Below are 14,610 nucleotides of genomic sequence, written 5' to 3' on the forward strand. Positions count from 1 at the left end.
AGCAATTGGAAATTGGTAACTAATTTCTTCTAATGCTAATTCGACCTTTAGCTGATGATGATGTACGGTTTAGCAATCAACGTTTTCCATTACGCAATTTCTCGGCTATTTGCATAAATTGACACAACAAAGACAAAGTTGGAATCTAATATTTGGGTTAACCCTCTCACTCACAACCACACATTATACCTACTTAAGAATATCCCTTTATGATCTTTAATTTGTATTATTTTAGAGACGAAAATGGAGCGAGCAAAGAAAAAAATAATAATTTTATTTATTATTCATATCAGACTCCAAACTCATGCCACATCTATTTATCTCTGTTTTTCTCTCTCTGTCTTCACACAACAAAATAAAAAAGGAAAAGCCCACAAATGTTATTTATACAATTTTTTATGGCCCCAAGCTTCATTCATTTGTTTCATAATCGGACGAAATACTTCATATAAAGATTTCCCAGAAACGCTAAAACATGATGAACAGACCAATAACAGCTACAATGCGTCTATTTTGACAGAAACGTATGAGTACTATAAACGAAGGGCTCAAGAATATGTGAAAAACAATGTTCCCAGAAGAACAACATATGTACCAGGGTGCCACATGATCACGGTTGTGAGGACATAGTACTGAGTTTCCGTAGAAAATAGCAAAACAAATACACATACTGATTCCTCCTCAAATTCTCTACATTACCACAACGGTGCTTGAAGAGATAGCCAATCACGGTTCGCACAAGATATATAACAAAAAATCATGCTCATAGATACCAAGATAGTCATATTTTGCAACAAATAAACCATCATATTACATATCAATACATTCTTCAACATCCTAAACACTAGTAGCTACAGATCAAGCCGATTCCTTATATACAACTTTAAATGTATCAGCAAGACATGAATCCATAAAATCTTCGGAACTTTGTGAAGAACTAGTAATAGAAGTCTAAATCAAAAAATCGTATGCAACACAGTCAAGAACTACTAACTAAAAGTAGCTTCGAGCTATTAGTCCTTCTGAGACCACTGTATTTTTCTTTTGATAACAGCAAAAGAATAAAGATGCGGCTATACAAACACATGCAACCAATTCGGAGTTAGTCATAGGAGCAATCATAAAGAGATACAAACAAGCGAGTAAAGCTTTTGGGAGCGCAGAATAAATAGAATTGTAATAAGATGCAATTTGAAAATGGCTAAAATGGCTTTGGGGAGCAACAGGTGAAACACTAGTACCGCTTTCATTTATATTCGCTGATATAATCCAATTGATAAAACCAATTTCTACAGAATAAAGGAAGAAAAAACCCCTGAAAAATTTTGCATATTCATACAAGGTCACAAACACTCTCCTAGCCTAGATTCTATTCAATTACAAAATTTACCTTGGTCTTAAAGCAACTTGAGTTCCATTTGTTCTTATAATTAGAGTAGTAAAAGTTAAAATTAGGGATGATTACACCATCCTCCCCTAAGGTTTGGTGTAGTTACACGTAAATTCCCTGTGACTTGAGAAATTACACCTAGTACCTTTGATGTTTCCTTCTATCCAACAAATAGATCTATTTGTTAGTAAAATTCATATAATTGGCAGACATCAGCAAAAATATTAAATTAAAATTCATATTTATCCTAATTGACTTAAAGACTTGTTAAAGGTCAAAGAAAAATCTTCCTCGACCAAACTATTCTTAAAATATACCTCGTCACATGCATTAACAGTGAAGATGTTTGAAGGTAGTTTAGTTATAAAAGAATTATTTGACTTGTAATAAATCACTAATAAGTCCACTAAAACTAAATATAGATTTTTATTCAACACTTTTGCTAATATGAAAAAATAATTTGAATTTTAACTAACGTTTATATCTATCTGTTTGATGGAAACAAATGTTAGGGGTACTAGATGTAATTTCCCAAATCACGGAGTCTACGTGTAGTTACACTAGACCTCAGTGGAGGGGCGGTGTAATTATCATCATCATCATCATCATTACGTTATTATTATTGCTACTATCATTAGAAGTATTTACTCAGTTTTTGCTTTCAATTTACATTTTTTGGCCCCAAAATGCTTTGTCCAGTGAGATCAAAGTATGTTGGTAACATCTGAAAAGTCGCCCTACCAATTACCAGTTCGTCAGCTCGCCACAAACCAGAAGAAAAAATTATTTCATAGTACGTTCCAACAGGGTGACCAGGTGCCAGACAAAAAACCATGTCTGGACACTGATATTTAGTCCCAGTGAAAGTTTTCACAACCCACAGGCATCAATGTCTGAGTCTGTATGAACCTTCGTTCTGCAATAGTTTACTTAATTCCAGATCAAGAAAACAGAGTCCTGCACACTCTTTTGAAACAACATGGAGACAGAATACTTTACCTGATCCACTTACCTCATGCCCTGGGAGAATCAGTAAAAGCAGCTTCCCATCTGCAAAAGCGAAAAAGGGAAACATATATTAGAGAAATAGATAATTTGAAAACAAGAGCAGGAGGTGATATAGAAACATAACATGAAGAAGTTGTAACCAAAACAGTCATACGAAAACCTCAAACTATATAATTTAAACTTGAAGAATCTGTAGAACAGCTAACTGCAACCAATTTGACAATCCTACAGAACTTACTGTCAACTCAAGTACAAGCACCGTTGCATTAATGTGGCTGACGGAATAAAATTTCACCTGATCAGATCAAGAATCTTAGGGACCCCAGGCTTTGATTTCAATGAAATCTGGATTACACCCTGTCCATTCTAGGACAACTCTCAACTAACCATAGATGACCAGAGGCTTTTAGACTTAAAATCTCCATGATTTGCCTTCCCTTGGAATTTCAGGAGTATGTGAATATTTCATAAAGAAGATAGTTTTCACATGATTTGCCCTCAAATAAATAATCAATCCACAAAAATGTCTAAGAAGAAAGGAAACTGAACAGAAGCACTTCCCAGGGCCAACACTCCATAAGAGAAGTAGAGAACCATAAAAGATCAAGTCAAACAGCCAGTTCAAGTGATCAACCAACCAAAAAACTGATGATATCGAGTCCAGCCTAAATCGATGTTGAATTTCATCCCTAACTTAGTGCGCGTGCTTAGAATCAGTGCTAAATCCATTTGAAACGACTCTCTCCGTCAAACAATTATCATCCACTTTTTGAGATAGAAGTTCCGTAAATGAGCAATGCGACCACTTCATTAACCGTTTCTCAATTGAATGTGCTGAAACCTCTACTTCAACCATGCTGAGAAGTCCACCGGATGGTCAATTAGAAAACTAAAGATGTACCTACCTTTAAGGCAATCATTTAATTAGTGGGTGATGCAACATGGAATAACTATTTACTTACTGAGTTCAAAATCACAAGAAAAGGATGGCTATTTTCCTTCACCAACTCCTGTAGTAGATCAGTGACAGATATGTCCTATTAGAGGCAATCTTATAACCCCGAGTACAGCAGCATCCTCTGACTAAAACCATAAACCTCAACAGCAAATATTTCCTGGAGAACCTCAAACAGATGTTGACCGGACTCATATGTGTTAAACTATAACATATGAACTTTATATGCAACAAAGCTGCTGCCGCTAGTCTGTGTCCATAGGCAAGCAAATGTTTCTACTGATCATGTGCCTGATCTAAGAAAGGGGTTGCTTTAAGACAGATGTATTGCCTCTTACATATCTCTTCTTCTCAGCTTTCACTATGTCTATACCCAAATATACATTTTATACATAACAACAGCTGTTGCTAAGAACCAACCCCATTGATCAGCTCATTCCATTTCAAGACTGCTCATCTCGCTTCACTTCCTTCTGGCTTGTTGTCAATTGCAATGCTTCTAAAATGATCAGAAAGGAACTAGAAGACAGCATAATGTGGCCTTGACCACATCCAATTTATACCACTATCAAATATCTGAATTACATTCAGCATATTGATCAATGTTAAGCAAGAAACTGGACTAGATTAAAGAAACAGCTCAACATGCCTAGAGGCAGTTCCAGAACATGAGCAGGTAAGCGTATGCATGAGTGATTGGGGGAGGGCAGAGTCTGTATCTAAAAGCACCCGAACGTAAACAAAGACATATAAATTGCAAACCAGTTAGGAGAGACAATACCTAAAGAACTGGAGGAGCATACTTGCCTATGAAGTGGATTTGGCCTTCATCATACAGCAGCTCCACCACCATCCTTCTTTCCATTGTTCCAGGAACATGACGAAACATAGAGGAATTTGTTTACCGAAGGTTGGGAAATTACTTTACTATACAAAGTATCCTTGGGAATGCAGACATAGAAGCTTAAAGAAGTTTTCTCATTATACTGCAAGGAAACACTACAACCAAACTATGAACTGGTGAATTGGGTTGGTAACTTGGGATAATCTTCTTGATTATCCACATATAACTTCCACCCTTGCAGCTGTGACAGTTCTGATGATAGACAGATCTCAGATGGCCTCAGAAGGAGTGCAGCAAGATTTTTATTTCACCAAGAATCACAACAACACAACACAGACAAATACCATTCCCAGCTTGTCAAATGTCACTAAAACAACCATTTCTAGGTTATTCCTACCAGACATCTAAATGCCTGAGTATACCAACGTGACCTGACATGTAACTCGTGCAGAACAGCAGAAGATACTTCATTAGGCCAAACACATAAACCATTCAGAGTTTTCAGTTCCTGCAGCTTATCAGCAGCTCACTGAAATCATTACCTAAATAGCCACCTTATAAATTTTATCAGAGTAAAACATCCTCCTTTCAAGTAATATCTTCACCAACCCGATAGCAATCTCCAGACCAAAGAGGATACAACCTGTGAGTCAAAACTCAACTCGGATAAAAAACAGGAACATTAAAGGCTACCAATCTTCCAGTACATCTCCACTCTTTAACCCATCACTTAAAGGAGGTAAAAGTTCATTTCCACAGAAAAGTTGAGGCCATAGTTAATGCTATATTAGTAAAGAGATGCCCTTAGTGATGCTGAGACATGTCCCTTTGGCCCAAATAAGACAACGTCCAAGCATTACAATAATAAGAATACAAATAGAGCACAGCAGATCCTCAAAACTTAAATAGAAATTTGAGCTCTAGACAGATCATCTAGATCAGAGAATATAAGGGAATGATGTCCTAGCTTTAAGAAGATACCCAACATCAAAAAACATTAAGCAACTTTTGCATCCTAATTCAAGAAACTTTTCCCCATTGACACAGACAAGAGAGCTATTGAACTCTTGTATGCATCACATAATCCGAAGATGAGACTTCAGACAACTCACAATGAACTGAACTTGGAGAATGAAGTTTTCAAACTTCCAGTCAGAAACTAATTAGAGCTTTATAGTGCTGACCATAATCACTAGGAAAGAGGAGGCAAATCAGATTCTGTGAAACATCTTTCACAGCACTCCCTCCAACAAGGGGAAGTGAACAACTCCTCGCACAAAAAAACTAACCCCATCATGCTCAATTATCAATCCACTGAGAACAATGCCACAATGAAACTCCACCAGGTGGATTCCATCCTAAAGATCTAATTGAAAACCCAACACCAGCTCCAGGAATTATTTGGAGTACAGAAAAAGCAAAATAAAAACATTGAACCAATAGGACGGTAAAGTTAGTATAAAAGATGTAGTAAAGAAAGCATTAAATATGCTATAAAGTCATGATTATACCAAAAGGAAGAAAAAGCAATAACACAAGTTAAGACAGAAGCCTTACTCTCCTATACAGGTATTTAAGGAGGATAAGAAGTATAAGGATTAAACTACAAGGTATAATACGCACGAAATCATAGTCTCCTGCCCGTTACTCTATTGGGCAGCAGATTAAACAAGAATTGCAATGTGCGCTCCTACGAGGTTTAGTGCATATCGATCCACAGCTCAACGACGACTCATCCGCGGTTTTTCATGGCCTCCCCAAGGAGCAGAACTTGAACCATATGAAGGCCCCTTGTCTACAGCACCCTGGAAAGTAATTTAATGAAGTCAACATAATAACTCCACTTAATACCATGGTCTGACCAACACACTGCATATGTCTGAAGTTTCTGGATATTAGCATCCATACCTGACGAATGCCATATCCATCACCATAAGGAGCAGGAAAACCAACATCAGGATTGCTGAACGACATCCCATAGGGACCACCTAGTAATGAAATAATACGGGTCAAAACAATAAAGAAGCAATCATAATCGCACTAATTATGGAGCCCAAATTAGAGAGAATAACAAATAAATTCAGCAAAAGAGTAAGTAATATAATCTAAACTTATTTTTGGAGAAATATATATCAATCTAAAAACAATGATTGAAGGACAAATGCCAGAACCTACAGGGCAAAAGCTAGACTTATCTTCACTTGTAGGAACTAACAACTAGAAAGAACTAAGATGTGATGCACCCTTCTCAGTACCAAACTGCAGATATGGACCACAATTTAATTTGATAAGTAATTAAAAAACAGCACTAATGCACGCTCACACTTCCATATATTGATATGAGAATAGAAAAGAAAAGAATAAGAAAACAGATCAAGAATTTCTTTATTTCGACTTCAAGGCATTTTTACAAGATGGAGAACAAAACAAGAACTTACCTGCATTCCATGCTCTAGCACCAGAATTTGCAAGCTCAGAACGAAGCTTTTCAACTTCACGAGCCATGCTTACCAGGTTCTTCTCCATTACCTGTCTCTGTTCCATCAGCTCAATGCTTGCATTCTTTTCATAGTCAATGGCATTTCTGGAAGTCATACAATATTAGCTTAACAGATCAGCAGATCTAGTCGTGGCCATATAAGCTACTATTGTAGAATTTTCACAGTGCACAAATTTATAGAAAAACAGAAAGGACAACCTAGCCCGCAACAATTCCTGATGCAGCCCATCAATCTCGGTCCTTAAAACAGGAATTTGCTGGTTCTCAGCCCGCAACTTCGCAAGGTCTTGGGAGAGGGTCTGAAACTGCCCAGATAGATCCTGCCTAATGGCATTCAGTCTCTGAATCTCAGCATGAAGTTGTGCGGCCTCATTTTTAAGAGGCTCAATCGCACGAAGGTCAGCCTCCAGCTTCAGGCCCCTTTCAATAAGCTCCCTAGTTTGGAGCTCTTGCTCAGCACGCATATCAGCAATGGCAAGATTCATCCTACGCAACTCTTCCTTTGCAGCGGTTAGCTCTCGCTCCAAAGCAATTCGATCCTCAACCAGTCTCCGGTTGTCACCCAGAAGCCTGCGAAGCTCAACATGTCGGATTTCAAGTTCTTCCTCTAATATAGCAGGATGCGGAGGCATTGGATGGGCCAGAGGACCTCGAGGAACAGGACCCTCCAATGGATAGCCGCGCCGGTGATCAAATGCTTCACGAGGAACCCGATTTCTTCCGGCCATCTTACTAAACTGAAAAGAAGAATTAAATAATTAAAAGACTGAACAGTAAAAAACCATCTATAAGGAAAAGTTGCTGGCAGCATGTTATCGACTTCATTTGTAATGAATTCTACTACAGCAGTGCATTCAATGCTGAGATTAAAAACTTTTTGCTCACAAAAATGACAGGTCAATACTTATTTTGACAAAAAAGAAGTTATTCGCCCACGTACAAACAGAGCTGTCAAATTGGGGTTGGCTGAATTAATTGCAGCGTAGCTAAGCGTACGTCAGCTTGTCCTCATAGTGGGGGAAATATCACATAGTTTTCTTGCAACTATAGTAAATCTTTGCCACAAGTAGATCCAAGCAGTTAAAAAACTGTATCTGCAATCGTTTATGAAAGACAATCGACCCACAAAATTCCACCCCACAATGTGCTTGGATATAGTGCACAAAAGAACACACGAAACGTGTCATATAGGATTCCTTTACATCTTTGACTTTCCAAATGGCATCAGAATAATAGAATAGCGCACAATAGTTTACAAGTGTCAAGTTAATTGAACACCAAACTATCGTGCACTTGGCAAGTTGAGCATCTGCATGCATGTAGCTAGCAACCATTTTATTTATTTGAGAGCACACTAATGGTCACAAAAGCTCATCTAATTAATTCACAATCTCTAACCAAAAAATGGGAAACAGTGAAGCTTTCAAGATGAACCTATTAAATAATTTCTTCCAATTTGGTACTGCTACAAAAAAAGGTTGGATTAATTCAATTGTGTCAAAACAAACATAAGCATCAAATACCATAGTGACATTAATAATCCATCCCTCTGCATGATACAGGGACATAAATAGTAAAATTCCCGAAACGTAACGTACTGGCATGTGCCTTTAATTAAAAAAATGCAATAGATCCAACTCACCTAACAGAATTCAATTTCCCTAGATGGATACTGAAAATCTGCACGGATCGAAACTGAAAACAATCCAAATAAAGAAACACATGCAAAGAACATGAATATATCAACTACATATCTCAAGTAAGAAGTACTCATAAACTCTCAACAACTTAAAATCACAATCGTGGAACCACAAAATCAATTTAAAAGTCGCCCACCCCAAAGTACAGCTGAATTACCAGGGAAACAATAACTTATACAAGGAATTCTGAAGTTTCCATCACAACACAAAATTAACAGGAAAATGTACATACACCGTGATCTCAATAACATCATACGCCAATCAAATTAAAAAACAAAAAACAAAAAGAAAAAAAAAACAGTTACATGAATTTTACAACTCTAACATTTTTTCCAGGCAAAAGTAAAAATAAACTTAAAACACGATTCAGCTGAAACCTTAGCTCATTCATGAAAAAAAGAAGACAAAAACAAACGGGGAATCATACACTTCCACTTCTATAACGCGAATTCTAACCACAAAAAATTGAAAATTGAACCGATAGCAATTTTCAATTGAATTCCATACCTTTACCAGGAGAAAGAAGATGTAATGTGCTAACAGCGGACTAGTCCGAAATGAAAACAAACTGAGCGATAGGGTTTGAAAAAAATCACAGAGCAAATGAAACAAATATTTACGTTAACCAAGACGACGCCGTACCCTTGTCTCGGTAGCGTGTTTGCTTTCATGGATATTACAAATATCTCCCAAAAGTTTCAGCAACATATATATCATTAAAAAAAAAAACAAAGTTAATTCATTCTTCTCTCATTTTTCCTCAAAAATATATGAGTTATTTTTTAGATTCGTCAAAAAAAGAAAAATAATGACAATGGTAAATATAAAAAGAGGAAGTATATTTAGGGTAATGATAATATTAAAATACACTTTTTTCAAATGCATTTATTTTATTTTATTATTCTCATTCGACAAGTACGATAACTTGCACTATTTTTTAGTTGGTCAAATGCGTAGAATAATTGATTTATAAATTTACTAGTTTACAATATTTACTACTAGCACGATGACCTTTGCCCTGGGCATGGTGACCATCTCTACCCTAAAAATATACGTAAAAGTATAATTCATAATTCAAAATGGTAATTCAATCAATTCATACAAAAATAGATGAAAAACCTAACATAATAGACTTCTTGTCACACGTTAAAATTAAAGGTAGTATTTGTAATTTCTCAAATACCACAGAGTATTTATAATTATGTTAAATTTCAACAAAGATGATTGTAATTTTCCCTTATTCCCATCACATTAATTCCTTCCCTGTCCCCATCAACGTGAACTTTAGGGTCTTTAGTAGAATGAAACTTGATTGAATTGAAGTAAATTATATGTAGTGAGTGGATCATCACTTGTTACCTAACTTTAGAAGAAAAATAATTGATTACATAATAAGATTCTCAAGGTTAATTATAATATTAGGTGGTATGTGACTAATTAAAAAAAGAGATTGTAATGGACGTATGTGCCTCTGAAGACTTGTGCAGTGGATAGGAAGATGCAGCGAAGGCCATTGCTATAATTCAAAGAAATTACAGTGCCAACTGTTAGCTGTTGACTCCCAATCCATCAGAGAGAATACTTACAACAAAGAGTTTCCAGTTCCTGCAATTGCTCTAATATTATCTAAGACATTCAGAAGCAACTGATCAAAAACATGGCAGATGTTGTGGTTACCATTGCGTTGGAGCGGTTGGCTGATGTTATTCAGAGACAGATTCAAGAAAAGGTGAATTTGGTGAGAGGAGTGAGGAAAGAAGTTGATTATCTGTCCTCTAAGTTGAACACAATCAGGAATGTGTTGGAAGATGCAGAAAGGAGAAGGTACAAGGACAAGACAATCCAAAGCTGGCTGAACAAGCTGGAAGACGTGTCTTATGATATAGACGACGTGCTGGACGAATGGAACTTTGCTGCTCTCAAGCTTCGGATTGAAGGGTCTGAGGATTCTACTTCACCGAGGATGAAGGTATGTCCTTTTATGCCATCTTCTTGTTTGTGTTTGAATAAAGTTGCAACACGTCGAGATATTGCCAAGAAGATAAAGGGATTGAAAGAACGGCTGAATGTGATTTTGAATGAGAAAGATGAATTTAGTTTCATCGTTAATCAGCCTGTCAATGCTCAAGAACCAACTAGAGATAGATCTACTTCTTTAGTTGATTTGTCGGACATACATGGGCGAGGAAATGATAGAGATGTTCTTGTAAGCAAACTCATGCTTGAAGTTGCTGGCAAGCAATCAGGTCCTGATGTTATTTCAATAGTTGGGGCAGGGGGGATTGGGAAGACGACTCTTGCTCAACTCATATATAATGATGATCGTCTTGTAAGTTGTTTCGAGTTAAGAATTTGGGTTTGTATTTCCGATGTTTTTGATGGGATTAGAATTGCTAAAGCAATTCTTGAGAGTGTGACAGGGAGATCAGCAGAGCTCAATGAATTGAGTGCACTGCTAAATTGTTTAAAGAACTCTATCTCGGGGAAAAAGTTTCTTCTTGTCCTGGATGATATATGGACAGAAGACTATAGCAAATGGGAGCCCTTTAAAAACTCTCTTAACTGCGGTAACCCTGGAAGTAAAATTTTGGTGACAACAAGAAGCGAAAGAGTTGCAAGAGTGATGCGCACCACTGAGACATATCACTTAGGCCAATTATCTGATGAAGATTGTTGGTTGTTAATGAAACGTCTAGCACTTTTTGGGAGGAATGAAGAGAACTATGAGGAATTACAAAGGATCGGTCAGAAAATAGCTGAGAAATGCAAGGGCTTGCCGCTTGTCGCAAAGGTCTTGGGAAGCCTTTTGCGTTTGAAAGATACCGCGGAAGAGTGGGAGAATATCTTAGACAACGAAATATGGCAATTAGAAGAAGCAGAAGTCGACCTTTTTCCTCATTTGTTTTTGAGTTATAACGAGTTGTCCCCAACAATGAAGCAGTGCTTCTCATATTGCGCCATCTTTCCCAAGGATTGGAGGATTGATGTGAAGAAATTGATAAGAATGTGGATGGCTCTAGGCTATTTGGGCTCACCCGGAAGCACGACTGACTTGGAACTTAAAGGAAAAGAGTACTTTAATAATTTGAGAATGCGCTCTTTCTTTCAAGACTTTGAGGAATATGGTGACATCGTTTATTGCAAAATGCATGATGTAGTGCACGATTTTGCTCAATTTCTCAGGAAGAACAAAGGTCACAACCGGACGGATAACAAACTAGACGCAAGGACAAATTCTTCACTAGTCACCCAAGTGAAGGTATATCGTAGCTTATTTTGTCAAAAAGAGGTTCCTTGTGAACTATTTGATTTTGCAACACACGTAAGGGTCTTGAGTTTATGCGGATGCAAGCTGCACGATATTCCAAGAGGCATAGACGACTTGATTCACTTGAGGTACTTAGACCTGAGTGATAGTCACGGGCTGACAGCACAAGTTTTCCGGAGTATCTGCCAGTTATATAACTTGCAAATTCTTGATTTGCACTTATGCGGGTTGAAAGAGATACCAAGGGAAATTGGGAATCTTATTAACTTGAGGTACTTAGATCTAAGTGATAACCAGTTGAAAACAGAACTTCCTCAAACCATAAGTCAGTTACATAACTTGCAAACTCTTTGTTTGACCAATTGCAACTTGAAAGAAATACCAACAGGTATTGGGGATTTGATTGGCTTGAGGAACTTGAATTTGAGAAATAACAAGCTGAAAGAAATACCAAGGGAAATTGGGAATTTGATTGAGTTGAGAAACTTAGACATGAGTAATAACGAGCTGAAAGAAATACCAAGGGAAATTGGGAATTTGATTCGCTTGAGAAACCTCAACTTGAGATCGAACAAAGACATAAAAGAGTTGCCGGAAACTATGTGCAATTTGTGTGATCTACAAAACTTGAATCTTGTAGAGTGTGAACGTTTCTCCAGGCTTCCAGAAGGGATTGAAGGGCTTGTAAGCCTAAGACACCTCCACTATTCCGACAGTTCAATTCTCTATCGGATTCCTCAAGGTTTGGAGAAACTAACAGGCCTTCAGACACTGAGGGTGTTGTATGCCGGAAGAGATTGGAGCAAACTGGGATACTTGAAGGAGTTGGACCAACTTAGTGGATATCTGAGGCTGATAATCAGTCTTGATGACAGAGAAGACGTGGACGACGCCCGAAAGTCAAAACTGATGAACAAGATACAGATTGAGGAGCTGGAAATCGTGTTCACTGATGCAATGGGGAGAACAGAAGAAGATGAGTTGCTAAGGAACGAGGCATTGGAGGCCCTGCAGCCGCCTCCAAACTTGCGTCGTTTGATGATCAGTTGCTACGAGGGGACAAAGTTCCCAGGCTGGATCAACTCATCTTTCAACCATCTAACAAGTCTTCAAATCAGCGCAAACAATTACATCTCAAGCTGCCTTGTCTGGGGAAGCTGCCAAATCTGCAATACCTTTACGTGTTGGGAATGGAAAGGCTGAAGTCAGTGGGCAGGGAGTTCCTGGGAATAGCTGGGAATGCCGATGGTTCAATGCCTATGCGGGGCGTGGCGGTCAGCTTCCCGAAGCTGGAGATACTGATGTTCATGAAATGTTCGCAGTGGGAAGAATGGGAAGACATAGAAGACGGCAGCACCACCATGTCGATAATGCCGTGTCTCCGGATTTTGAAGATCACACGATGCGGGCTAACCGAGCTACCCCATCGGCTCCTCCGTAAGGCATCATCGCTCCAGTATTTGACAATCTACCGATCTTTCCACCTATTGGAACGTTATGGGGAGAACGGTTCTGGCCATGAATCGCTCTCCCATATTCCGCATGTTTCAGTGTGGTACTAGCAGTAGCATGTGAAGAAGACACTTTCCAGTACCTTCTATTCCTTAGTTTCTTTTTATCTGATCTAACAAATAAAGTTTCATCAAGATATATATTATATTCAAAACACGGGTAAATTACTATCAATTTTTTTTAAAATTTGTTATAATTGTTAATAATTTCTCTTTGTGTGAAAAATGAAACATTTGAGATTCCATGAATAAATTTGAAATCATAGGTTCGAGTTTCATTAAATATATGTATATTTATCTCATTTTAATATGCATTTATCGCAATGGGTATTTATTGCATTTAATGTGAATTTATTATAAGGATAATTAACTCCTCTTTCCTGAGATTTGGTGTAATTACACGTAGACCCTTATGATTTGAGAAAATTACATCTATTACCCTTGAAGTTTGTTTCCGACTAACAAATTCATCGAATTTACGTATATTAATAAAAAAATAAAAAAATTATATTTACCCCGAATGACTATTACTAACTTATTGCAGGTCAAATAAATATTTTTATAACCAAATTATCTCCATATATCTTCACATGTTAATGCATATGAAGAGATATATCTTCACCGTTATAAGGGTAGCTTAGTACGAAAACATTGTTTAACATACAATAAGTCAATCGAGGCTATATATCAATTTTCAGTCAGTTTTCCTGTTAATATCAGTAAATTTAGTGAATTTTGACTAACGGAATGACAATTTTTTTAGAGGGAAGCAAACCTCAAAAGTGCTAAATGTAATTTTCCAAACTATAGAAGGTCTACGTGTTACACCAAACCTCGGGAAAAGAGAGTATAATTATCCTTTTATTTTAATATCAATTTATTGAGAGAATTAGACTGAAACATAGTGGTCGGCTTATAATACATGATGTAGAATTTTAATATATTGATGGACAATTAGTTTTGATTAATGTTGGACAAATTTGATGAGTGAGACTGAGGCGTGGTAGGTAGTGTGAGAGCTCTCAAACCCAACCCAACTCAACTAAGCAATTTCCAGAGTATTTGTGAATGCAATGACAGTGGACCAGACCCCTAACTTGGGCTTAAATGCCCAATACAAAACTATTTTTATTTTTTAATTTTTTGTCAAAATAGAAATTTTTAAATTGTCCGTTTATTTGCTTGGTTGTATGAACACTTATGTCCCAACTTCCAACCATACTCTATCTAAGGTTTTTAACTAGAACAGCTCAATATATCTCAAGATTTTATAATTTTTTTTTATGTCCATCTTCATATTATACCATTTTTTTACTATACATATATTCTTACATCATAAACATAGTTACATAATTCAACTCTATTACATTAATTAGCTGCTTCTACCGTTGATTCAAAATTCAAACACAACGTCAAGAAAAACACACATAAAGG

The 14,610-nt window shown here is 37.0% G+C and overlaps 1 protein-coding gene and 1 pseudogene across 4 annotated transcripts; one reads left to right on the forward strand and one right to left on the reverse strand.

Annotated features, from left to right (window-relative positions):
* Positions 1 to 766: 766 nt before the first annotated feature.
* LOC105157741 (DNA double-strand break repair protein) lies at positions 767 to 9,063 on the reverse strand. 4 transcript variants are annotated; one of them, XR_016064656.1, is made up of 7 exons: positions 8,905 to 9,030; positions 8,340 to 8,392; positions 6,896 to 7,434; positions 6,636 to 6,781; positions 6,106 to 6,185; positions 5,821 to 6,002; positions 767 to 2,440 (listed from the first exon to the last, which is right to left on the reverse strand). XR_016064656.1 is itself a non-coding variant. In XM_011074201.3 (5 exons), the coding sequence occupies exons 2-5, from the start codon at positions 7,423 to 7,425 to the stop codon at positions 5,919 to 5,921; spliced, it is 840 nt and encodes a 279-aa protein (XP_011072503.1). In that variant the 5' UTR covers positions 7,426 to 7,434; positions 8,905 to 9,063; the 3' UTR covers positions 5,666 to 5,918. The 4 variants fall into 4 exon arrangements, 1 of the variants encoding a protein (XP_011072503.1); XR_002286706.2 differs by lacking the exon at positions 8,340 to 8,392 and having other exon boundaries at positions 8,905 to 9,063; XR_847478.3 differs by lacking the exon at positions 8,340 to 8,392 and having other exon boundaries at positions 6,896 to 7,429; positions 8,905 to 9,054.
* Positions 9,064 to 9,861: 798 nt separating this feature from the next.
* LOC105157842 (putative disease resistance protein RGA1) lies at positions 9,862 to 13,439 on the forward strand (annotated as a pseudogene).
* Positions 13,440 to 14,610: the final 1,171 nt, after the last annotated feature.

This window comes from Sesamum indicum, linkage group LG3 (genome assembly GCF_026168435.1).
Source record: "Sesamum indicum cultivar Baizhima isolate 11 linkage group LG3, ASM2616843v1, whole genome shotgun sequence".
NCBI classification, from domain to species: domain Eukaryota; kingdom Viridiplantae; phylum Streptophyta; class Magnoliopsida; order Lamiales; family Pedaliaceae; genus Sesamum; species Sesamum indicum.